Genomic DNA, 25502 nt, shown 5'->3' on the forward strand with positions numbered 1-25502 from the left:
CGATCACAGGTACCTCCCAGATAGCAAATATAATATGAAGCTCCCATTTGTGTAATTCTATTTCCTATTGCATCTCTCACTAATGAATGTCACAAATACCAGGCAGTCCAAAAAACAAATTACCTCCTATATTAGGGAGTGCAATATGTCTCATTTCAGTGCTTTATGGTATTCACAAATACATGCTGACACAATCAGCCTCGACGCCAGCCTGTAATTTTCCACGGTGTGTGATGTGTCAAGAGCAAATGCTGGCAGTTAGGGGATTTCGAATAGATGAAGACTGCAGAAACCCACAGAAAGGGCATCGGAGGTTTGAAGGAAACTAAACAAGTTTTGTAAAAATGGAAAAGTAGATTATGATGATCTAGTATTGAGTTTGCACCCTCTGCTGCAAAAAAGCAACGGGAGAAGTTAATGGATTGTAGCTCAGAGAAACCTTCAGATGCAGTGTTTTAGGAAGAGAGGAGTGAAAGCCTCCAAGCATTCTCATACTCCTTCATTTATCAAATGTGCGCAGGTCACTCACTTCTGAGACCACTCTGTACTAGGCGCCAGGGAAGCAGTGGTGAACAGTGGGGAGAAGATGCTGCTCTCATGGGCTCACATTCTGGGGAGGAGAGAACTGCAGTTTGGTTTATTCGTGGTGCAGAGAATTAATGCAGCTGCCACTGATTTAGATTGGGGGTAAGTGACGGCTGCTCTGAGGGAGAAAGATTTGAGCAGAGATGGAGGTGATGGGAAAGAATCTATCATACAGGGATCAGAAGGGAAGAGGAGACACGGTGGGAACAATTTTGTCGTGTTCAGGGAACCTAGGGGAAGATAGTGGGCTAGGTGAGGTTAGAGGGAAAGGCAGGGGCTCGTTTCCATAGGACTTTTTACAGAGGTTGTGTTAGTATAAAATGGAGTCATGGGTGGTTTTAAGCTGGGGGTGATGTAGTCTGATTTATGTTATTAAGAGGTGTTTCCATCTGCGTGGTAGAGGATAGGATGTGGTGGGGTGGGAGAGGAGGCCAACAGACTCACGGACTGCTGCATAGTTTAGGTGGGACATGATAGCTTGGGCTAGATTGGTGAGTGGAGGTGGAGAGAAGTAAGGGCAATTCAGGATATATTTTAGATAGTCTGTAGGACCCACTGATGAACTGGATATAAGAAGTGAGGGGACGAAGAGAAATAAAAAATGGAGCCTAGATTTGGAGCTTATGCAGTTGGGGGGATGGTGGCTCCATCTTACTGAGATGGGGAAAACTGGGGAAAGAGCAAGTTTGAGGTGGTAGGAAATCAGGAATTCTATTTGGACTAGGATAAGCAGGCAGTACCTACTAAACACGCACATGGAGGTGTCATAAAGCCAGCGGGACCTGAGATTCTGGCATTCTGGGAAAAAGTGAGGGCTGGAGATGTAAATTTGGGTGCTGTATCAGTGAGGGTCCTGGCGAGAAACAGATGACACACTTAAATGGGAAAAGGGAGACGAGTTTTATGAAGGAACCATATAAAGCTGTGGGCAGAGAGTTCAGGGAAACTAACAAGGGATGGCAAAGCACCCCAGAGCTAGCAACAGAGGGGAGCCACTCTCAGCCCTGGATCTGCAGACTCGAGGGGAAGGAGGGCTATCAGAACCCGGAGAGAGAGATTGTAGTGTAGGAAAGACTGCCTGGCAGGAGCCGTATCCTTCAGTAGAGAAATGTCACTACTACCATTTCATGACCACTCTCCAGTCTCCTGCTGTCCCCTCCCATTGGCCAAACAACTGGAGAACCTGAGGACAAGGAGATCCTGAAGGCCAGCCTTGCAGGATGCAGATCTGGTCTTGATGATGCATGGGGCCAGGTCACCAGCTGTTTGGAGAAGGGGTGGGAGGAGAGGGAGTGGTGAGGAGGGCAGAGAGGATTGACATGGGAGGAGAAGGTACCGGGGGGTGGGGGGGAATCCCGAAGAGTGTGAAAAGGCCCCCGGAATCCACAGCCATGGATTTCAAGTGAGATCAGTCGGCACAGAGGTGTGTCCTTTCCCCAGCAATGCTCAGCTGCTTGGGTGCAGGTGTGCAGTAGGGCGGGGCTTTGCCAGGTGAGCATGAGAGGCAGAGATGCATGGGGAAGAGAATGGTGCCTGCAGAGAAGTGCCACTTGGCAAAAATCAGCTGGAGCTTAGGTACTCTGCTCCCTTCAGTTGGGTGGGGGGGTGGTGTCTCCAGGTCACCACTCATTAACTTTACCTGTCTGGCCCTTCGAATATTTCACTTTCAGAATCCAGCTTTAATTCATGAAGTAATCATACTTTATCTTTTCAATAGTCTATTCAGACTCATCATCCTTTCACTATCTCTTTAGTAGAGATGTGTTAAGACCTTGGGCTCTGGCACTAGACTGTGTGGATTTGAATCCTGGCTCTGCCACTCTTAGCTGTGTGACCTTGGGCAGGCCACTTAACCTCTCTGTGCTTCAGTTTCCTTATCTGTAAAACAGAGATAATAATATCTCCTTCAAAGGATTGTTCGAGGATCAAATATGTTAATGCTTAGAACAGCTCCTGGCCTATAATCTGTGCTCTCTAAATGCTAGCTGTTATTTTTGTTACAATTATTATTATGTGTAGCATCAAATGGGGGAGAAAATGGCCAAAGGAAGTGGAAGCAAAATCACTTCCTCCTTTTCTGTCCTTCCCGTTTCAAGGCAGGTCATCACCGATTGGGTTCTTAGCCACATTGTCACTCAGACAAGCAGTCAGCTACCTTTCCTTTTTTTGCAAGATGGATGAGAACTGGCATTTAAATAGTGGGTGAGCTGCTAGGGTGGAAAGAACTTTGGGCTTGGATTTAGAAGTCCTGGAGCCGGCCAAGGTCCAGACAGAATGACTTTGGGCAGGTCACAACAACCTCCCCAGTTTACAGATGAGGACACTGAGTCCCAGGGACTTTGACTGCAAGATCTGCAAGACCTCTCCCAGATCCCAGAGTCTTAATGTTGCTTTCCAACCAGTGCCAGCCATAAATGAAGTCCCGTGAAAAACAAAAAGGAACCAAGAATAAAATGGTCAAGAATTGTGTTTATTTCTTTATAGCCCGGGTCAAGGAAAGACTGTGTTTATCCCTGGCATTCAGTCACATGTTGGGAATGGTGAAGGCGGTGAGACAAGGATTTTGTTAATGCTCTTATCCAGAGGGCTGTTCCAATGAATTTTATCACAGTATCCCCCAGTTTTGAAAGGACACAGGCCCCCAGTGCTGTTCTTCTAGGCCCTGTGCATTTTATTTTGTTTCATTTATTCCTGTGCATTTTATTTTTTATTTTTAAATTAATTAATGTATGTATGTATTTATTTATTTACTTATGGCTGCGTTGGGTCTTTGTTGCTGGGCGCGGGCTTTCTCTACTTGCAGCGAGTGGGGGCTACTCTTCCTTGTGGTGTGCAGGCTTCTCATTGTGGTGGCTTCTCTTGTTGCAGAACATGGGCTCTAGAGTGCAGGCTCAGTAGTTGTGGCTCACGGGCCTAGTTGCTCCACGGCATGAGGGATCTTCCCGGACCAAGGATCGAACCCGTGTCCCCTGCACTGGCAGGCAGATTCTCAACCACTGTGCCACCAGGGAAGTCCCTATTCCTGTGCATTTTAAATAGTACGCTGGGGCTTCCCTGGTGGCGCAGTGGTTGAGAATCTGCCTGCCAATGCAGGGGGACACAGGTTCGAGCCCTGGTCCGGGAAGGTCCCACATGCCGCGGAGCAACTTGGCCCGTGAGCCACAACTACTCAGCCTGCGCGTCTGGAGCCTGTGCTCCGCAACAAGAGAGGCCGCGACAGTGAGAGGCCCGCGCACCGCGATGAAGAGTGGCCCCCGCTCACCGCAACTAGAGAAAGCCCTCGCACAGAAACGAAGACCCAACACAGCCAAAAATAAATAAATAAATTAATGAATTAAAAAAAAAAATAGTGCTCCAATGACCTTGTTTTGTCTCATCCAGAATATCTCCGACACAGCCAATGGACCTTGTAATCATATATTAACATTTGAGTCACAGGAGAGGATTTTCTTGTTGGTTGCTTCCTCTGGGTCTCCTTCTATCCAACCCAATCCTATAATACCCTCTGCCCACCCCGTCCTAGGGGTCACATGAGCTGTGCTCCTTAGTAAGAAGAAAACCTTCAGTGATGATGTGTTCTCAGGCCTGGATGATATGGGAGTGGGGCCAGCCAATTTGGGAGTAAATATGCGCTATGATACCCCAGAAGGAATTTGACAGAGGGCCCCTTTGACTTTCCCTTTCCACCTTCCTCCTCAACCTCTCTCGCTCTGGCTGACAAGAGAAGGTGCTTTCCAAGTGAGTAGGCTACTATTTTTATTTGACTGAGGAATGTCATCCTCATGCCCCTTTAATACCTATTTGACCAGACCGTGAGGATGTCGGCGATGTATTTAACTTCCCGCCAAGGGCCCAGGGCTGGTTGCCCATGTGTTCTGATGAGCGGCATTTAGAGCTGTTCTCCAAAATGAAAGAGGAGCGAGCAGATGTGGTGTGTCACGTCAGCAATCTCTCTCCCAGCTCCTTTTCAAATAAAAGTTTATGAAGAGAAGCACTAACTCAAATCGCAGAATCCTATGTTTGAAATAAATGGTCTCGCAACAAACATTTCCGTCTGTAAACGTCTAAACCTTTCAGAAGATTAAAGGAAATTAGTGCTGGCGTGTTTCATTAATTTGGCACCATGGTGGAGGAAATGTGGTCCTCATTTCACTTGGGTGGATTATGGAACGTGTCAGTTTTTCCATTCTTTTTCTCCAGGGCATTTTTTTACTGCAAGGCCTGTCATGATGACATCACGGATCCCAAAAGAATAAAAAAATGCGGCTGCAAACGGCGTAAGTAGTGTTTCTTTCCCCCTTCCCTCCCTCTTTCCTTCCTTTTATCCCCAAATTCATTTCCCTTCTCCTTTTCCTTTTAAAGAAACACTAAACATCAAGAGGTTCTTGAATATGTTTATGTTTCACCCTGCAGTTTAAAGAGACATGAAATTAATACCTGTCCTCACTTGATCAGAGCAGAGGATGGAAAATCACCACCATCAACACCTCGGCGTGAACCTCATGCCTAATCCCCACTTCTTGACTCTGAAGGGATGCCTAGGTAGATGTGTCCAGTCAAACAGAGCAAATGCAGTGTATGAGAGAGAAGGAGGGCAGCCAAGGCCCTGGAGGAGGGAGTGGTTTTGCATAGTGATTTCCGGTGGATGAGAGGCTGTCAAGTGGAAAGATGGCCGTGCTAGGGCCGACCGGAAACTGGGTCTGAGGATTCGGTCTCCCAAACGGGAGCTGACTGTCTTCGCATTTGGGATTCCTGCCAGTTTGGGTACCAAAGGCCAGAGTTTTCAATTGTGATACCCTCAGATTGGCCCAAGGAAGGAACTTGGTCATCACCAATGGGCTTTATTTGCCATTGCCCCAGTGACCGACCTCAAACACCATTGCTCTTTGGGATAGACTAGATTGGGCTTGATAGCTCCTGACATATCGTCTCAGACTCCTTACAAAGCAGCTTGCCACTGGGACTTGTTGAGAAGGATATGGTAAATGAGGAATGGTGTATGGTGAGCTCTCGAAAAACGAGGGCTTCAAGTGAGGCTTGCAGTCTTTATGTTGCATTGCCTAATAGAATTTGTTCACAACCCTGGAGAAAACAACGATAGTGATGCCTTCCTTCCCACAGTGATTTAATGTTTCCAAAGCTCTTTATGATTGTTATTTTTGTTGTTCCTCACCATAACCCTGCGTAATTGGCAGATGGTGTTATTAATCCCGTTTTACAAAAAGAGGAAACTGAGGCTCCAAGTTGCATGGGAGGATGAGATTGCTGAGAGTCACATAGATCCAACAGACAGGGGTTCAGGCTCACCCGAAGGCTTCTCTTGGTGCTGTGCCCTAGTCTTTTTTCTAAGAGAGAAGGACACGGTGGGTGAAGTTGGGTCTGACGAGTAAGAACCCAACTATAAAGGATCACCGCATAAAATACTTTTTCACAAGCACACACCAGACAGAAGAGCACCATTCCTGAGATACGCTGACCGGAGCAAGAGCTTCTTTCACAGAAGCCGTAAAGGGGAGCACAGGAAGTACAAAATCAGTGAGACATCAACACCACTCTGCTGGAGCACGGAGGAGACACTCAGCCTCGTGGGTAAATACCCAGAGGAACACTCTTGGTCTAGAGCAGTTTCTGTAGAAACCTTCTTGGGCTGGTTCCCAAGCTTGGGGCAGCTTAGGTCCGCTGTTTTGCTCCCCCTTCTCCACTGACTTAACGCACATGGCCCCCTCCACCCAGCTCTGACACCTCACCAAAATGAGTATCCATATGTCAGGACAGGAACCTCTAACTTCTTGGGGCCTAAGAACTCTCCAGTTCCGACAACCTACCAGGAAGAGCATCCAAGGGCCTATAAAGACACAGAACAAACTCACTCCCCAACCAATCCCCCAGACTCTGAACTCAAAAGGCCCTTCTCACCAGGCAGTGCTCCCGGCCCAGCTCAGTTATCTGTAAACACAGAAACACAGCTCAGCTGACCAGGCATTACCCAGATCACTTCCATCAGAAGGAACACAACATCCCAAGGCAGAAGGACATGAGAGAGAGTAACAAATACAAGAGGATGAACCCATGTCAGAAAACACTTGTAGTGGAGAGGGTTGGGGAATGTAGGGGAGAGTATTGAGGCCAATAACCCTTGACCAGATATTTGCCAGAGAACCTGGCCCCATGGGGGTATCAGTGAAATGACAAGGCTACTTTCACGTGTTGATCAGTCATTCACACGTATTTGAGTGCCTTCTTTGTGCAAGGAGCTATTCTGGGTGCTAGGGATGGAGCAGTGAACGAGATAGTCCCTGCCCTCCTGAAGCCTTCACTCTAGTGAATGGAGACATGCAATGATCACAGAAATAATTAAATGCCTTCAGACAGAGACAAGTGCTCTGAAGAGAGAGGAGACTGCCTGAGGGTGTGAGGGACCTTGTAGGGATGCTGCCTCAGCTAGAAAGGTCTGGAAGACCTCCTTTGAGAGGTGACACTGAAGCTGAGACTCAGTCCAGGTAGACAGAAGAGCAAGGGCAAAGGTAGGGATAAGTTAGTGGTGTTCGAGGTAAGGCAGTAAGGCCAGTGGGGCTGGTGGGATTGGGGAGAGGGTGGTAGGAGACGAGGTCAAAAAGGCAGGCAGGGGCCATGGGAAGAAACGGGGTTTTAGTGCTATGATAAATACAGCCATTGGAAGAGTTTAAACGAGTTAATGACATCATCAGTTCTTATTTGAAAGGATCTCCCTGGTGACTGGACAGAGAACAGGCTCTAGGGAGGCACGAGTGGAAATGGCAGGAGGAAGAGCGAGCGTCTCTGACTCCTGCTCTGATGCTGGAATGTTCCTCACAGGGCACTATCTATAGTAGAACCCAGCAGACTGGTTTTTAAGTCCTAGAAATGAGGATTTGGCCTCTAGGATATTTTTCTATCTTGGTTCCAGGCAAGCAAACGGCAGCTGACTTTAACTTTATCCTGGAGAGCGAGGCACGTAATTGTTTGAAATAATTCTGCTCTCCTCATTACCTTTAACGTTGGTTCAGCTAGTGAATCGAATGATCTCCCCGTCCTGCGCGGTACAGATTGCTACAAAAGGACTGTCTCTGCAAAGCCAAGCCAGTGTGACAGGGTCTTGCTCTCTCTCTCTGCGCCCCTCTCCCCTCCTTGGGCTCCTTGTCTCATAGAGGCCCTCAGCTGTGAGGTTAATGTTTGATAACAATCAGAATTGTCCAAATATCATTCTTCCTCGTTAAAAGGTCATAGCCTGTGTTACAGAGGGCGGGTTGCGGATGTGGATGTGTAAATTGTGGTTCGAGTAAAACGAATGATTAAACATGAACGTCCTAGGGCATACCAGGCAGGTTAGGAAATTGGCGAAGATAGATTTTGGTTGCAAAGAAACTTTTGTTAGAAGCAGAGCTAGAATGATTAATAATGCGGGGCAGGGGGGTTCCTGCCTTTGAATGCACATTGCCTGGTGCCCTAAGTTGGAGAGGGCAGCTGACCCATAGTCAACTGCCCAAACCTGTTAGGCCAGGTATTAATAATTCACCCTGGAATGATAAGTTTCCGGGAGGGCAGAGCCGATGACATCAGTGGTCTTTATCTACAGTTTTCTAACCCTCCCCTCCCAACCTGGCTTTTCCCTTTCCGAATAACCCTCCACCCAGCCCCCAACCTCCCCATTCACCTTCATTCAACAGCCTTAAACATCTCGCGTCATACTATATGGAGAAATATCAAGTGTGCACACTCCATTTTTGGAAATTCTCTGGTAGTATAGCTTAACTTTTGCATTTTTTCCCATTTCTTCATAGTTCTCCATCAAGGAAGAGAGTCAAACTCAGCTGTCTGGCCGAGGAGCAAGTTCTCAGAATCTACTATTTACCTATTTTCTTCTTCTGTATAACAAACCCAGTCTAATGATTTACATTTTCTCCCCCAGCCTCTAAATATTTGCCAAAAGGTGGACTCCTAGGGGACAAGTCATGTCTAAATTGCTGTGTTTGAAGGAATTTTCTTTAACTTCTAATCATTGACATATTTTTGATTTATTTTCTTTCTCTTTGCTGCCTTGGAATACTGCCCCTACTCTATTTTAACCGCACACTGGTAGTGATATATTGTGAGTAAAACGGGTTCCCAGCAGCCCGGAGTCCAGTTCCCCCTTGTCTTTCTCTAGAAGAGATACTTCTTTTATTTTCTGTACAGTTGCAGTTTCTTTTTTCTTTTGGTATTTATGTTGCATGTAGCAGTGACATCATGCCCCAACTCGGTCTGCAGAGTAGCCTGGTGCTGGAGAACCCTGCGATCAGGGAACCCCTCTCTGTTCATTCACTTGCCCCCTCCCCGCCCCCACCCAACCCCCGCCAGCCTCTTACCAGCTTCTGGCGCTGTCTTATTTTTCCACTTGAAAATAAGACCTTAACAACAGTGTTTCTCTTGAAGGCCTTGTCTCAGGACCTTTAGGGGACACTGAGTCAGCTGAGGTAATTACCACTAGCTCTAGATGCTTCGTCAGTTGGGGTCCATTGTCATGCTTGCATTTGATAAATCATACTTGGTCTCCTCTGCTGTTAAGCTTGAATCCCTATCCTGAAGGAAACACATATGCTACATATATATTCCCGTGCTGTGATATATATGATATGTACCAGTACTTTATATGTAAAAATGCACATTTTTATATATAAGCGTGGAGATATTTTATAGAGCGAGTGATGTATTTATTACGCCATACGTGCCTCTCTATACGAGAAAGTGCTTGAGAGAGAATTAAGTGGACACCCAGCTTTGGGACTGTGTAAGTATCTAAATTGCCTTACTGGAGACAAGTATTTCTACAGTGGTAATTATTTCCTGTAGTCTATGAAGCACCTTGCTTTAAAATAAAATTTCTCCCTCAGTAATACCCACTAGGACATACCTAGTTCCTCTATGCGTGTTAGGCATCTTGCAAGATCCATTTACTTGTTTAAGGAAGAAAAAGATGGCTTGAAGAGAACGTTCCATTTCATTAATGCGCTATGTAGAAGCCAGAATGAGTAAATATAAGTCTCTGAGCACGTCAGTTACTCCAGGAATAGGACCATCTCTCCCAGCAAGATGTGGCAATTGACGAGGAGCTTGTAGGCCAGTATTTCTGTGTGTGACTTAGAGCAGTGCCGCTTTCAGCGGCACCAGCGATAAGCATTCGTCTTTACTCACCTACAAGAGACCCAACGTGTAGACCAGTCCAGCGGCCCTGGAGTTTGCAGGCGATGTCTCCACACCTGGTCCTCTCCTGCTCCTTTGCAGAAGAAGAGGCAAGTTGGTCATCTGGTTTGGGCTAGTCTTCACAGTTTGAGGGTATGGAATGCTCAATGTACCAACAAAACAAAACAATGACCTTCTTCGGTTCAGAGCAAAATTCTGCCCAAATTGACTCCATGGCTCCCTTTGTCTGCAGAACACCTTGAAAAATGACCTGAGGGCATGAACCACTTTCCTACCTGCAGAGCTGCCTACTGTATCTAATGATCTTTCAGAACTGGAGGGAAACCGTGAAGTCAATCAACAAACAACTCTCGTGCCAAATTCCTCTGTCTTCTCCAGCCACAATATGGTATCGAGGGAGGATCAGCTAGTTTGGTGTGCTCTCTGCTGCTGACATTAACCAGCTTTTTCTTTCCCTTCTTTCCGTTCTTGGAAAACCACCTGAAAGGTCTTTCTCCTTCCTCCAGAAGCTAATCAGAGGAATTTTGCTAAGTGAAGACATCATTCCTCATTTATAGGACTGGAAAGAATGCTCTTGGATTCCCACTGTCCCATCAAACAAATGCCTTCACCTTTCACCTCGGTGGACTTTTTCTTCCATGGATATTTTAACTTAAAATTTTATTGCTGCCGAGAATATGAAGGGCAGCTCCAGAGTTAAGGCTTGGAAATAATCCTTCCTTCATTGGGTTGATTTTAAACAGGAAGTTGTAATCTGACAAGTGTCTGTGAATTGAATGGCAGGGTTTTTTTTCCTTCTGCCCCGGTCTTGCCTTGAATTGCTCCATTTGAAACCTAAAATATTTTTTCCCCAGCAGTTGGGAAATGCCACCTGAGCTTTTCAGTTCAGCACTGCTTTTCCTGCCCCTTCCAACCCACCCTGGAAATTAAGATTCTACAATTGGAAATTGGCTGACAATTTGGTTGCTGGTGCAGGAGGCAGATGGAGCTGAGAGCAGGATGGCGTCCAGCTCCCTCTTCCATTCCAGGCTTGGCTCCGAAGGGCTAACCAGCAGAGAACCTGAACCTGACAACCGATTGTCAGTTTGACACAAGGAAAGAGCAGTAACTAAGCTACATCTCCAGCAGCCCCTTCTCTACAGGTTTTCTTTCTCATGATTGAGACCTTTGAATATATAAGAAAAGTTGTCCAAGAGTACGTCTGAGAAATCCTCCAGTTCTCAGTCTTCCAATAAATGGCTTTGATGAAGTCCATGAGGGAAATGCTTTTATTTTGTCTCTACAAATAGCACTAGGAAGTCATAATGGAAACATTGGATGAATATGCACTTCATCGTGGGGAAGGCAAGCACATTAAAGCTTTTTCTCAAACTGTAAAACTGCTAGGACAGAGTTCTTGGAGGAGAAAGGTGAGACTCAGGGTCTAACTCTTGGCAACTGCATAACCTCTTTGCATCTGTGGTGCCAGTCCAAGAACAAGAACCTGAGGATGTGGGGCCAAGGAGAAAACTGAGTCTGCAGAGGCTTCTGTTTCTGCTTTCTCCGAGTTAAGTCGGCCAATGGGGGCAATTAATTGAGTGTAAAGTTCCAAGAGTACTAAGATGGAATGACAAGTGGCTGCAGCCTTAACGCCTCTCAGAGACACACTCTTGTCTGTTCCCTGTCTCAGGAAGCTACAGCAGGGCTTTAAGGAGACCCAGCCAGCTGGTGCTGAAGTGGTCCTGCTCTGCGGGCTGTGGCTGCAGAGCCGATGTGCTTGCAAGTTGCCACTTTTGACCAATCTAGCACCATGTCCTAGAACCTCTCTCGCCTTCATCTCCGCTCTTCCCCAAACATCTGCTGTGGATTGGGAGAAGCCATTGAATTGAAATGACACTGCACGTTTCAATTCTTAGGAGGCACACAGCGTCCTCTCCCAGCTAGTTCAGGTGCTCTGTTAACTAACTGCTCTTCCACACAGATCCACTAGATGTCCTCACAGATCTACTTAGTATTACCATTGAGATCCTGGGGAAAACTCCCTTTTCTGAGGATTGAGATTGAGGAAGAGAGCATTGGGTGACTCGATAAAAAAGAAAATCAGCAAACACCAGAGGAGAGAGGGCACTTTATGTGGCCAGGGAGTAGATAGGAAACTTAACTTCTGTTTTAAATAAATACTGAAACTTTCAAAATTGCTCCTTGAAACCTAACCTTGCTTGGGAGTTTTAAGTGGCACTCCGATATCTGAAATTAACCTTCGAACCTACATCAGCTCTAGAAAAGGAAACAATCATGGAGACATGGAAATAAAATACCAGTGGTTCTGGATATCCACAATTCACTGAAACAAAACTGAAGGATTAGGAAGCAGAGAGCTTCGAGGAGGGGGATGAGGGATGGTATTTTCTGAAGTCGGAGGTCCACGACTTAATTTTGATATGATTTTATTTTACAACTTGAGAGTATAATTTTACACACAGAGTATCCACTTCTCCTGGAACAGCTACCACCAGAGAGGCAAATCCTCATCCATTTTTAGTTAAAGAGCTTATTCGTGACTCATAAAATGGCCCAGAGGAAGGCTCTTCCTGGCTGGGACACACATCCTTCAAGCCTGATGGATCACAGCCAACAGATGGGAGGTCAGAACGGGCCTTACCTTTTAAGAAAGTGGACCCAGAAGTATATAGGTGAAGACACCCGCTAGGGGCTCAGTGAAAATGGACTATTCCAGAAGTCAAGCAAAAGAGCCAACCTCGCAGTTGGTGGCACCTTGGTCTAGACATTGTAATAATTCACAAAGGTTTGTCAATGTGTGGGGCTCAATCATTTTTAACTGTTTCTGTCCTGTCTTTGAGCCTCTCATCCATCATTCTTGCTGATTTTTTTTTTTTTCCTTTTTGTGGTGGTGCTTGTTTGTCTTCTGAGATTTCTATTTTGGATTTGGTGTGACTGTAAAACTGATGACTGGGAAGGAATGAAGAGAAATAGCATGTTTTCTTTTTTATGCATATACTGCTTTGGAATGTGAGTGCTTACAATTAGCATTTAATCTTCTTATAGAAAATGGGGTTTTTTTTGCTGCTTTGATTACCAATTTCAGCTTGTTCCTGCATGCTAACACTATGAAATTTTAGAACAATGCATGGTCTCCAGAAGAGCCAACAATAACAATTGCAAACAGTCCCTGAGAGGCACTGGTTTGAAGTTGTGTTTCCTCCTGAACCCTTATCGAGTAGGAGGTTTCAATCACCCATTATGATGGGCTTACCTCTGACAAAATCATTTTGAAAGTTATTCCACCCCCATCCTCCCTCCCCTTGTCCTTAAAGACGGTATATATATAAGAACTTTCTTTCCCTATAAATGTGTCAGAGTCTATTATTGTATATGAACCCAAAACGGCAGTATGGAAACGAAAACCAGGCACTGTTGCTAATGAGAAGCATAGCATTTCAGAGTTTGATGGGCTTCTCTTCTGCTACAGCATTTGATTAAATTTTTTTCAAAACAATTTATCTACAGCGAAACAAAAAATCATCTTCGTTTCCCTCCTCTGTATAAATAACAAGTCAATATTTCCAGTAAAAGAACTAAGAAGGAAAAAACAAGCAAGTGGTCTGCGAGTTGTACACCAGATCTGGATGCATTTAAAATAACTTTATTTTCATGTCTTCAACTGAAGACTGTTTTGCCTTTCTCGACTTCGACAACTGCTGTTTGGGGTGTCTGGGCAATCCCACCATGCCTTCTAAATTCTTCTGATTCAAATGCTATAGTGGAACTTTTTCTTTTTTCTTTTTTTCATAAAAGCTAAGCTCAGGAATGATGTCCCACGCATTGAACAGGGCTGGGGCTGCATGATGATGATCTGAACAACCGACTAGCTAGGATGCTAAAAGAACATGTCGCTAAAAGTGTGAGCCACGATTACAGGAATGGAGTTGCTGCTGAAGGGATCTCTCATTCATCTGCCCCAGTGCCTGTTCCTCACAATCATAATGTTGCCCCTGCTTGACAAATAGACTGTATGGCACGTCATAAAGGTCTTAGAACAGGACTTGACCCATTGGAGAGATTTAAACCCCTCTTCCTGGTGACTGTAACATTCAAAACCACTAGCCATATTTTAAAGTAAGAGTGCAACCATTTCTCCACTAAGAAAAAAAAACGATGGGGGAAAAATGACTTTCACAATGGAAGGTGTGGGCACAGGGAATAACACCTCTCCAGTTCAGCTGACTATTTGGCTGTGATGCTTGGAATAAACGTGAATTCTTCTCCCATCTTGCAAAAGGAGCAGGCAGGTTCATGCTAAGGATAAACCAAGATGTTTGCCTGCTGTAGCATCAAAATGAGGTACAAAAAGCTTCTCTTGTACTGAAATATAAATTGGCTTGAAGGGTGAAGGTGCAGGGCCTTGAGAACTATTACAGTGATGTCCAACAAGTTCTGTACGTTAGCACTCAAGTTGGATTCCCAGGCAGTGCAGAACCTATGATATTAGCTTGAGAGGAACTCTCAGTGCCTCGCTCAGATCTTAGTAAGATATTTTATGTGGGATCTATGCTCTCATTTCATGTTTTGTAATTTTTCATCTATTTTTGGCTGATATTTTCTATATAAGAAAAAAATATGGTTAACCAATAGCCCGATAACTTTCTGAATTTTTGGCGGGGGGAGAGAAGAGCAGATGCGATTTTCAGATTCTCTCAGCTTCAAGCAGAAAATACACCCATGAGTAGCTAAATGCATTGCAATAGACCAACATCTCATATGCTTTGGGTGATTTCTTATTTGTGAACTGCCTTTAATGTCAAATAGGCAGCGTTAGCCTTGAGGAGCTGCATTTCTTATATGGACAGATTTGGGTATTTGCTCTGTCAAGAGTAAATTTAAATTCCTGTGGGCATCATGTAAACTCACTCTGGGGAAGTTCGGCAGAGGCATCCTCAGATTCTATATCAACACGTAATCGTTTCATATCTAATTGGATGAAAGCTTGTCCCAGCCTCTGCCTAATGCCCAGAAATGGATGGAAATTAGAAAGCCTACATACTAGATATTTTTGCATCTTGCAAAAACCATTTATTGTACGCAATAAGCAATTAATTGATTGGCTGTGTGTATATTTTGTCCTCCTGTATTAATTGTGCCAGGGGAAAAAATGTTGGTTACATTTTTGCTGTCTCTAATGTGTGCTGCTTCTCATCCAACAAGCCGATTGTCATCAGCCATGTCCTTTCCCGTGGTCACCCGCTTTACCCAGGGTAGGAAAATAATATGCAACAGCCTTGGGGGACTCTACAGGCAATTGATATTTTCTCTGCTTTTTCCAATGTACAACCAAAGTGTTACCAACAGTTCTCTCTGAATTTTTTTTTTCTGGGTCAAGACTGTTAATGTGAACTAAGACCTGTGTTCAATCCCTTCAGCTCCCTTCCAGCTGCCTTGCTGTGTGTGACCTTGCCATTAACTACCGCTCTTCCTCTTGTCCCATCCAACCCCATGGTTATAGCCAAGATGTCCATCTACAAGAGAATGAGACGGGCATGTTGTTTTGATTGCGGACGTTCTGAGCGTGACTGCTCGTGCATGTCAGGCCGTGTGCGTGGTAACGTGGACACCCTTGAGAGAGCCTTCCCACTTTCTTCTGTCTCTGTTAATGATTGCTCCACCACTTTCCGTGCCTGTAAGTTTAACCCCAACACATACAGTTCCATGTCCGTGCTGTCTGTGGCATCACCCCCGTCTCGTGTCGTGCCCTGTGGTGCTGTGAGTCAGTCAGGCTGATGTTTTCCTCCCAGTGTATGTGGTGATGTGCTGCCCTCGCTGCCTGTGTCACTGTGTACGTGCCGGGGAGGCCTCCCTCCCTATTCTGTGAACGTGTTGTGTTTCTTGTAAGAGCGTGCAGGCTGTGATATTATAATCCAGTGATATTATTCCTCTCTCCTTTAAATAAATGTGCTTGGAAATTAATGTGAAAGCACATCAAACACTATATTGGTACAGAGATGCATGGGAATGTATATCTTACTATTTGGGGAAAGGGGTTAGACACCGGATTGGGTCGAAAGGAGGAAGGAAAACGGTGTAGAGAGAACAAGCCAACTCTGGCATGAAATTGCTTTTACTGAGCTTAGATGCTTTCCAAAATATAACAGGGTTTCAATGCAGATGGGTATTTTTTTTTTTTTTTTTTACTGTGTCCCCCTAACCTGTATCTCATTCCTCCAGTGCCAGATTGCCTACTATGCTCTGAAAAAGAATCTGCCAACCTATGCTGGTTTCTAGAGCTTCCCCTCAAAAAGATGACTCATTCAAAGGATCAGTCCATTAATATCTTTCATTTTTTTCTAGAAATATAGCCCCCTGTTTAAGGTATCTTGTAGCAATTGTGATTCCAAATGACAACAAAAATCATAAGCCGAGAAGCATTGTGGTTTCCTTGAGTCCATCGTGCAGCCTTGGGGTCAGTCTTTGTCCCCCGCAAGTTCAGAGGTGTTCAGGAGTCTCTCAGGGTCTTCCAGTGGCAGCTGGCGAGGCTGAGCTACACCAGATTCCCGAGCACCTTTCCCTCCCTCCAACACTATCCTTGTCTTCAGCATGGACTTTGCTTGTGTTTTACTGATATGGTACGTGGGTGATGCTACTGAAAGCTCCAGCTTGTTCACTGAGGGACCTCTTCTAAGGGCAGAAGAGGTTGTGCTTTGCTTGAGGACTTGGATACCTTAAAGTATGGCTGTCACCTTATTTTCACAATTTTGCTAGCATGGGCGGTAGAAGACAATCCTTCTGTGTTCATCCCTTCCTCTTGAAAGCACCCACCACGTGTGTTGGTAACCATATTATCCGTTCTCTTTTCTTCCAAGTGCCCAGAGCTGGTTGAACTAAATTTTCACCAGCAGCAGTTAATTTATACTGGCAACAAGGAGGAAAAAGAGCCTGCGGTCCCAGCATGGTGTGCTTGTGTGGCAGTGATCTACGGGGCGTCCAGGGCTGAGGGAGCCCTCGCGTTACTGTATGCAGTGGAGTGTGCCATGCCCAATGCTGATGTTTGAAACTACGGTTCAGGTCTGAGACATTATTGTGCTTGGAGCAGTCTTAGAGGCATTTGGAAAAGTTCGATCTAGGACCAGAGAATCATCATCGTCTCTGATTTATGATTCACTGCTCCATCAGAACAGTGCCGAGGGACAGGATTCACTTTTTAAGGTGATACTGAATAGACGTGGTGTTGAGAGGGATTTTGGACTGTTCCATCATATTGGCCCAAAATCCTAGGAAGGAAATTTCCTTTAAATCTTTCTTGCACATGCCGTCGTACGTGCCCTTCCTCCTTTATTCTCATCACAGTTCTGTCTGGTTCATATGACACCACCAAGGTGAACTCGGTCACAACCATACAAAGAATTTGTTTGTCTACGATGTATGGCAAGACACCGGGTTCAAAGACAGGAGCTGGGGAAGAGGAGTGGAGGGGTGAGCTGTGGTGGCCCAGTTTGGCCACATCTCTTTGATTGATGGTGGTGAATGTAAGCACCAGCCCCCTCGGTTACCCTTCTAAGGCCCAACTTCTACTTTCACATAACCGCTAGGCTCTAAAACCTTGGCCAGAAATCCAGTGGAGAAAAGGAAGGAGCCACTCAGGCTCTAAACTAAGGCCTGTGGTCATGTCTTGGCACCAGCCACCCATACCAATCACAGCAAATCTGTGTCCCCTACGTGAGGCCCATGATACCCAGTGTGTGCAATTTCCATCTTATCCAGGAGAAACCATAATTGGAGGGATTTCTCAGCTCTGCAATTTAATCCAAGTGTTGATGGAGGCCAGGAGGAGAAAAACTTGGGGTGGGATGGTCCCGTCTTCTCAGAAACATCCTGGGCATGAGCCTGCTGTCTTTCTACCCCTCCAGCATCAGCTCCACCGTGGAAAATGTGGAGCTTTGGGCTGTGTGTCGAAGGCGTAACTGGTACTGACAGCTTGGGGGGGGTGGGGTTTGCCTCCTCTGTTTCCATCAGTCTCCCCGCCGTCGTCACTCCGTCAAACAAAAGCAGATTTCATCCATCCCTGTGTGAGTCCACTCACCTTTGACCATTAATAATAAGTTAGAAAAATCCATTCCAATTTGAGCCCCTTCGTGGGCCCACATAAGCCCTTCTTCTCCAATTAAAGAATGTCTACGTCTACGCAGAATTCCTCTGGCAGAGCTCCAATAGCAATCCCCGGGCTTCCCTCGCTGGTGGTGGGGTTGGGTGGTGCCCATTGGACAGAGCTGGTTGCCTCAAAGAGCAGTGGTGAGAGTGGGCTTTTCATTAAATATGAGCAGATGTGAAACGTAGAGGGTTTGACAATTAGAAATGGCAGGAGAAGGGCCCTTGAATCAAAGTGAGGTCAGATGGGCGGATCAGATTACTTCTCTTACATTCTTTAGTTGTTCTGAAAATCATTTTGAATTAGTGTCAGCGGAGCCGTGATGGGTTTTGCCCTTTGTCTTTTATGCTGGGGCTGTATTGTTTCCCAAGACACTCATTAAAGGTCATTATATTATTACAGAGCTTGCTTTGGTCGCAGTTTCCCAGTTGAGCCGGAGCGCTCTGGGGACTGTCCGATTCCTTCTCTTTTGCCTTTCGTCTACCTCTTTACTATTTTTTTTTTTTTTTTTCTTATAAGGGGAAAGATTTCCGTTTTCGAGGGACGGTAAATTGAAACACAAAGTCCCATTATGTGTTTTCTGAAGTGGGAAGAGAAGTAGCCAGTTCCCAGAGGAGTGGCAATATATTAAAAGTGTTCACACAGTCTTAGAACTCTGCTTCCTAACAGCAAGCCCTGCCTGCTCCGTGTACCTCTCCTTGGAGGTGTGGCCCCTTGCTTGCTAAGTCACATACTTTTCTAACGGTTGTCTCCTTCTGTTGAACTCGTGGGATGTCAGGCCACACTGTGCTGACAAAAAGATTTGCAGAGAAGGGAAGGCAGAAGACTTAAAAAGCAGTAAGAGAAGTAACGCAAAGAGTGACCAGTAAGGACTCATCACAAGGCTATTCTATTTTTGGCAAGACTGAATCATTCAATACGGTGGGCTAGAATTGGTGTGCAGAGCATCATTTTTGGATCGTTCCAATTTTGTTTCCACTTTGGATGATCCTGGGCAAAAGTACCAGCTCTCTTAGAAGACGCTAAGATGGTACGGGCCCCAGACTTTCCACAAGTAGCTATGTTCTAATACTGTCAAACATAAAAAATATATGGCTAGCAACATCCACACAGCCGTCAATATAGATTGAGGTTCGAATCTGTTCCACTTCCCCTCCATATAATTTTGTAAAATAGTGCCTTTTCTCTGTTCCGAATTTATTCTTGTTATTTCATTCTTGCTCGATATCTGATTGCTAAGTCTAATAGAAAGGGGACAATTAAAATTATGACGCAGTGACAGCATAAGAGCCTATTGATTCAGACCTGCTGAGGATTGCCTGACATGATGCTGGTCATGAACCATCAGTAACCCTGACATGAACAAGTTAATCATGTGCTCGAAGAGAAACAGATCTTTAAACTTGTACTTGGAGATAGTTTCAGCCAAAGGACATGTGTGATCACTCACACCAACCTTTCAATTTACTAATAGTTTAAACCTGCACAATTACATACACCCACTTGCCAACTACTGTAGCTAATTTTAAGTGGTGCACGACTTTTCTTTCGGGTGTAAATATAATACAAGGAGGCATTCAACTCCAGTGGTTCGGTCGAGAGGAGAAGTCCGATACGATTAGGTTGAAGGGAGACATACCAAAATCAGTTTAGTGTAATCTTGAGTCTTGTCCGATAATAAGCAAAAATCAGCTTATCCCGAGTAGCCTTTCGTTTGTACAGGCAGACAATTAACATTGTCAATAGAACTAAAGTCACTCTACTAAACTAATGGCATCTCAAAGTACATAAAATCAGATACTGGGGCAGGGAGTGCAAATAGCTCTAGGAAAGTGTCTATAATAGGACACACCTTGTGCTGACAGTCTCCAGTGCCTGTTGCAGGGAGATTTAATTTAATAAGCTGCCTTTAAAAATCAACAGCCCATAATTATCTCAGTCCTTTTCTGTAGGTATAGTTTTGGGCGACTTTCTCAAGCTCCCCAGTCCTAAATTTTATTTGTTTATTTTACTCTGGACCTTGAAAACAAAGACTCTCTTCCCACTACCACCATCAGTGATAGAAAGTAAGAAAACAGATAGGCAAAGCACACTCAGCCCAAATCAATTTAATCATTGTTCTCCCTGTAGTTTTTAAAGCCTGTTCATTCTGGGTCTGCAGTTTCTCCCATTTTCTCATGCTTACTGGTGCAGTGCCTCTCCCTCTCTCCCTCTCTCCCTCTCTCCCTCTCTCCCTCTCTCCCTCTCTCCCTCTCTCCCTCTCTCCCTCTCTCCGTCTCCCACCCCTCTCTCTCTCTCCCACCCCTCTCTCTCTCTCTCTCTCTCTCTCTCTCTCTCTCTGTCTCTGTCTCTCTCTCTCTCTCTCTCTCTCACAATATACATTTACTGCTGTTAACACTAAAGCACCCTTTGGATTCTACCCTAGCTCTTTAGCTACCTTGGCCCATGTGTCCTGATTTGGCCATTTGCACTTCATTGCAGGAAGTGAAAACAGGAAGGCAACTTGGCCTAGGCAACCATTTAATCATTTCCATGAGTAATGGACCTGGGAGGGCATCTTAGAGCACTTTTGTTGTTAGAAGGCAAGGCTACAGAAGCCAATGCCTCTCCTTTGATTTTCTGGTGGCCACATTCAGCAGCGGGGTGACACGAAGCACGATGCCTTCCTACTTGCTTATATGGTGGTCAGCTCATTGTAAGGCAGCCATCATGCTTGAACAAAGTTTCCTTTGAAAAGAATCCTTTTAATCGCCCATCTCTAAAGAGCTCCAAACAAACCATGTTTTTATTCATAATAAATAACTGGGTTCTTTTCAGGCTAGTGTCAGGTGAAGAAGTAATTGACTTGCATTTTGAGACCCCGTTGTACTCTCTTCCTCCTCCAAAATAGTTGAATTCTTTAAGATAAATATGCTGTGAAGAGGTACCACATGTAGATGAAAGAGAAAGGGAAAAGTAGGCAAACAACAGCCAACTTTTCACAAGAAGTCCTTTGAAGCAGAGCTGGGAGACAAGAAGTAGAAAAGTCGGGAAGAGGAAAGGGTGCTCTGTGTTTACCCCCGTCACTTGGACACCCCCCTCCCCAGGGATATGATGCTTTAATAAGTGACTGGTCTCCTCAAGGACGAACCAGAAAAGATGTTGGCATGCCACAAGTAAGCTAGGCAGAAGTCCTTATGCAAGGCGACATGGAAATTATGTTTGCATTTTTATTTCAGGACAGTGGCCAGTTGTCACCATACTCACCCTGACAGCTCCTACCACCAGGCAGTGGACTCTGCCTGTTACCTCCGTGGAGGAGGGGAGAAGTGGCCAGTTAGCTCTCCATCCCCCCCACCCCCTGCTATCTCAGGCGACAGATGCCAGGGCCAGCCCGCCTTTCACTTGAGCTTTCTTGTCAAGGCTCTGCCTTGAGCCCAAATCCTGACCTTTACTGTATGAAATAAAGTACTGATGAACAAGCAGAGGTTTAGAATTAGAGCAGGCTTGGAGCAAATGTCAAGTCCATCTCCGCTTCCCTCCTCCACCTGCACCAGGAGCCTGGATTAGACCCAGGCTGGAGTTTGCAGCGCCTTAGGCTTTATGGGTCTGGGGAGACATAACTTATTAACAAAGAGTTATTAAATTTTTATCAATTTTACAACACAATGTAAATGCCTCCCATGAATCTACATTGTATTCATTATCATTTAAAACGTTAATTAAGTCAAAGTTGCATTTAATTTCTCTCTAAATGGGCCTTTGGGAAGAGGCTTTTAGAAACATCTGTGGGAGCGTGCAGCTCGTAGAGACAGGGAATCAGGACATTCCCGCATTCAGGACAGCGCCCTGAGTTGATTGCTATCGCGTGTCTGTGGCTAATTTGTTGTGATGCGCTGGGGCATTGTCTTGAATTAGCATCAGACCAACGATGGTGTAAAGCCATCGGAGAGAGGCTTGCAGGGCGGCGGCCCAGGCTGCACCGCATCCTGCTTCCAAATCCCATCCAGACGGAAATGAGCAGTTGATCGGCAGCGTTCTGGTCTCAATCGGACCTGGGGATCCTCCCTTCTCATACGGTGCCCATCATTTCAGTTGAGTGCTCCTTGATCTGAGATGGACATTTGTCATCTGGCCCAACAAATGTAGGACATTTGCCAGCGTGCTTACAGGCAAGTTCTCAGTGCTTGGGATCTTTGATGCGCATTTAAGCCTAGAAGCGATGGAGCACAGAACAGCGTAAATGGGAACCGTTTTCCGAATAGAGTGGATGTAGAGATTACAAACAGGTCATACCCATCGGTGAGGAGGAAAGAAGAGTGAAGCCTACTAAGATTTGCTGAAAAATTGCTTTCCTCTTCTGAGGCGAGGTTGACACCTCTGCTGTTAGTGTGTGTGTATTCCTAGGAACCGAGGCTTATGTGGTGGTGCTGGGAAATGGCCAACTGCTTAACTTGCATTCACGTTAAGACTAGACTTAGTGTCTACTCTTACTGTATGCAGGGGACTCTGCCAGCCCTGCAAGGGGGTGTGTGTATGTGGATACGTGTATGTTAGTTACTGTTGTTATTGTCAAATTGAACCCACACGTAGCATTTGCTGCATTGCAGGCACTGCTCTGTGCCCTGTACAGATATTACTTAGTCCTTACCATGGGGTAGGTAGTAACTGTTATTTGCCGTTGAGGCAGCTGTAAACTGAAGCATCTGTGCATTGACAGATGAGGCAACTGAGGCACAGAGAGGTTAAGTGACTTGCCAAGGGTCACATGGCGAGTCGGTGTGGGGCTGGCATTTGAGGATAGGCTGGACAGTTGGTTCTTCAGTCTAGGGAGCAAAATGAGTTACTCTTTTCCTTACTCAGTTGAAGAAGATGGGTATGTCAGTCTGTCTCCAAGGAAGGAGAAGAAAGACGAGGATTCCAGTCCTGAGAGCTGGAGACAGCGTGGGGGGCGTTGTGAGAGAGGAGGGCAAAGTGCTTGGCAGTGCAAAGGCCCAGAGGTCACCTCCTGTTGGTCAGCCGAGGAAAAGTCCCACAGGAGAGGACAGTTCAGATGTGCCTTGGAGGATGGGAGGCAAAGGGTGTCCTGCCTGACAGCACGAGAGAGGGCATGGCAGTGGAGGGGGGCGCCAAGGGCCGGAGCCTCCTGTCTAACACCTGGTCACCCAGTTTGGCTGGAGCTTAAGACCTGTGCCTGGGAGCGAGGGGAGAGGAGCCTTGAAGGTGAGCAGGGCCCTGTTATGGCACTGTATTCACACGTAATACAATAGAAAGCATTCAAGGGATTTGATCAGGGGAATGAGCCACAGAGGCTTTGTTTTGGGAGGACTTCAATGGCGGCTCTGGGAAGAGGGGCTGGAGCTGAGGGCCTTGGGAACCATCCTGTGAGGGTGGAGAAGACCAGCGGGGGGCCGGGGGTGGCTGGGGGGGGCATGTGCTAGGAGGAGGCAGGAGTGAGCTGCTCTGAGAAGCCTGGGAAGGAAGACGATCTAACGGCCTCTAGGACTCCCAGCTGAAGCACATTATCCAAATACAATTCCAAGAAGTTAAAATCATTTTAAAGAAATTTTAATTGATGGCGCTGAAGCGGTTGAATTCCATTAGTTAAATTTCTTGAGCTTAATTCTCCCCAGCTGACTCAGCAGTCATTGTGCTTCCCATTTGGGCTCCGTGGAGTCGTTGTCTTATTGGAGAATTTCCTGAGATCTTGGCTGGGCCTGGAGACCTACTGGACTGTCTCCACTGCCCCTGGTCTTGGGGATCCACTCCATCTATTTTTTTTTTTTTTTTGAACCAGTATTTCTTCTTCTTCCCTTACCAGCCTCTACATTTCCAACAAGACCCACATCTTGAGTGTGTTGATGGGGGCAGAGCCAGGCAGCTCTGAATCGCTGGCATGAATGGCCTTGAACCAGGGTGGGCGGCAGAAACAAAGCAACAAGGGCCACCAGCTGGGGCATGTGGCCAGCCCTGAGGGTCGTGGCTCGAGCTGCCTGTGGTGGCTTCAGTTAGAGCTCCTGGGAATTCTTTTTTAAATCCCTGTGTATGGCAAGGTGACTTTCTCCTCCCATCTTTCTCAGGGAGACAGCATGTCTCCTTCCATCTGTGGAGGGAAAAAAATAATAAAGTGCTTCACATCCCATTCACTGAAAATCCACTGTTGTTTCCAGCCAGCATCGGACTCTGGTAGAAATACAAAACACATTTCCTGTGAAGTACGGCCACACAAAATCCGAGGAAGTCGTGTGGCATTTCTAAGTACCGTGGAGCAATTTTCTTTTCCTTTTTATTTCTCTGTGCACAAGAATTTGATCTGCGTTCATTGTGTCTGTATGTCAGCACCCATGACTGGAGATTTATGCACACCTTTGACCCCAGAGGGTCATTGAAACAGCACAGAAAAGCACGTGAGTCCTGAGCTCCCTCGAAGTGGGGGGAGCGTGTGTGCTGAGAATGCCAACTCCTGGCATTCTCTCCAAGGTTTTCTCCTGAACCAACATTCTTTTTTTTTTTTTTTTTTGGCCACCTTGCACAGCTTGTGGGATCTTAGTTCCCTGACCAGGGATTAAACCCGCGCCCCCTACAGTGGGAGCACGGAGTTCCTAACCCCTGGACTACCGGGGAAGTCCATCATGTTGAATTACCTAGGTAATCAAGGAATCATCCATCCTTACATTTGCTTACCAGAGTGTTGCTTCCCTAGCCAAACATCTTTCCAAGGGGAATCTAACTGGACAGAAACAAGTTCAGCATTGTCGGACCCACACAGCTGAAATTTCAGAAAGCATCGAAAAGACCTTTTTATAAATAGTCAGTGGCTGGTTTGCAGAGAGCTTCTAGACAAGCCCGTAGATTTTTTTTTTCTGAGGAGACATTCTTCTGATCCCCACCTCAGATGAGCTGGGGAAAAGGTCTGAAGATTCCAAAGTGGCCTCTTCCTTCTCTGACCATTTCATCTGGTCATCCGCGGAAGGAGCTGTCCTCCCACAACCAAGGGAAATAGCAAGAGAAACATTCTTCTGGCCTCGTGGAGTAAAGCTGAAAGCCCTGCTTTTATCCCGTTCAACATGGCAGGGTGAGTACCACCAAATACTCCAAAAGCAACAGAGAAAACCCTGTGCAAACTCAGAGTGGGAGCTCTTGAGGCAGGTCCGCGTCAGGGATGATCAGCTGCACTGAACGACTTTGAAATGAAATGAGAAAGACTGCTCCTCAGAGCTGAAGCCACACAAGATGGTACCTGCAAGGGCCGTCTTCTGGGAGTGGAGCTGACTGCTTGCCTTAATGTGATCTTCCTTTTGGCCCTTGGCAGCTTTCTGGGCTGGAGCCAGTTGGATTGCACTCAGTCAAGAAAAGACCTGGGGGCTGCCTGCCTTCCCTCCAAGGCCAGAAATGTACTATGCTAGAATCCTTGGCTGGGCTTTGTATGTTGGCAAGAATACCTGAGTAGGAAGTGGCCTGAAGGATTCCAGCTCAGTAAATATTTGATGAGTCAAAGAATGAATAAATGAAGGGATTCTCAGCCATTAGTTAAAGGGATAGATGGTCAGCCAGAAGCAGGATGGCCCCGGATCTGTGAAGTTTCCTAAAACTTTCTAAGCCA

At 45.9% G+C, this 25502-nt stretch overlaps 1 protein-coding gene across 12 annotated transcripts in view; it reads left to right on the forward strand.

Moving 5' to 3' along the window:
• Positions 1-25502, forward strand: part of KCNMA1 (potassium calcium-activated channel subfamily M alpha 1) — a 751400-nt gene that overhangs the window by 604757 nt on the left and 121141 nt on the right. For 7 of the 12 annotated variants that reach the window (XR_014253611.1, XM_082425676.1, XM_082425673.1 and 4 more), the window contains exons 18-19: positions 4786-4862; positions 15284-15457. Coding sequence is in view for 11 of the 12 variants with exons in the window: in XM_082425676.1 (XP_082281802.1) it covers positions 4786-4862; positions 15284-15457 (251 nt within the window). In the remaining variant the exon portion in view is untranslated. The remainder of the gene's footprint in view (positions 1-4785; positions 4863-15283; positions 15458-25502) is intronic. The other 5 variants (XM_082425678.1, XM_082425677.1, XM_082425682.1 and 2 more) reach the window with 1 other exon arrangement.

This window comes from Balaenoptera physalus (assembly GCF_965194825.1).
Source record: "Balaenoptera physalus genome assembly, chromosome: 14".
Lineage (NCBI taxonomy): Eukaryota > Metazoa > Chordata > Mammalia > Artiodactyla > Balaenopteridae > Balaenoptera > Balaenoptera physalus.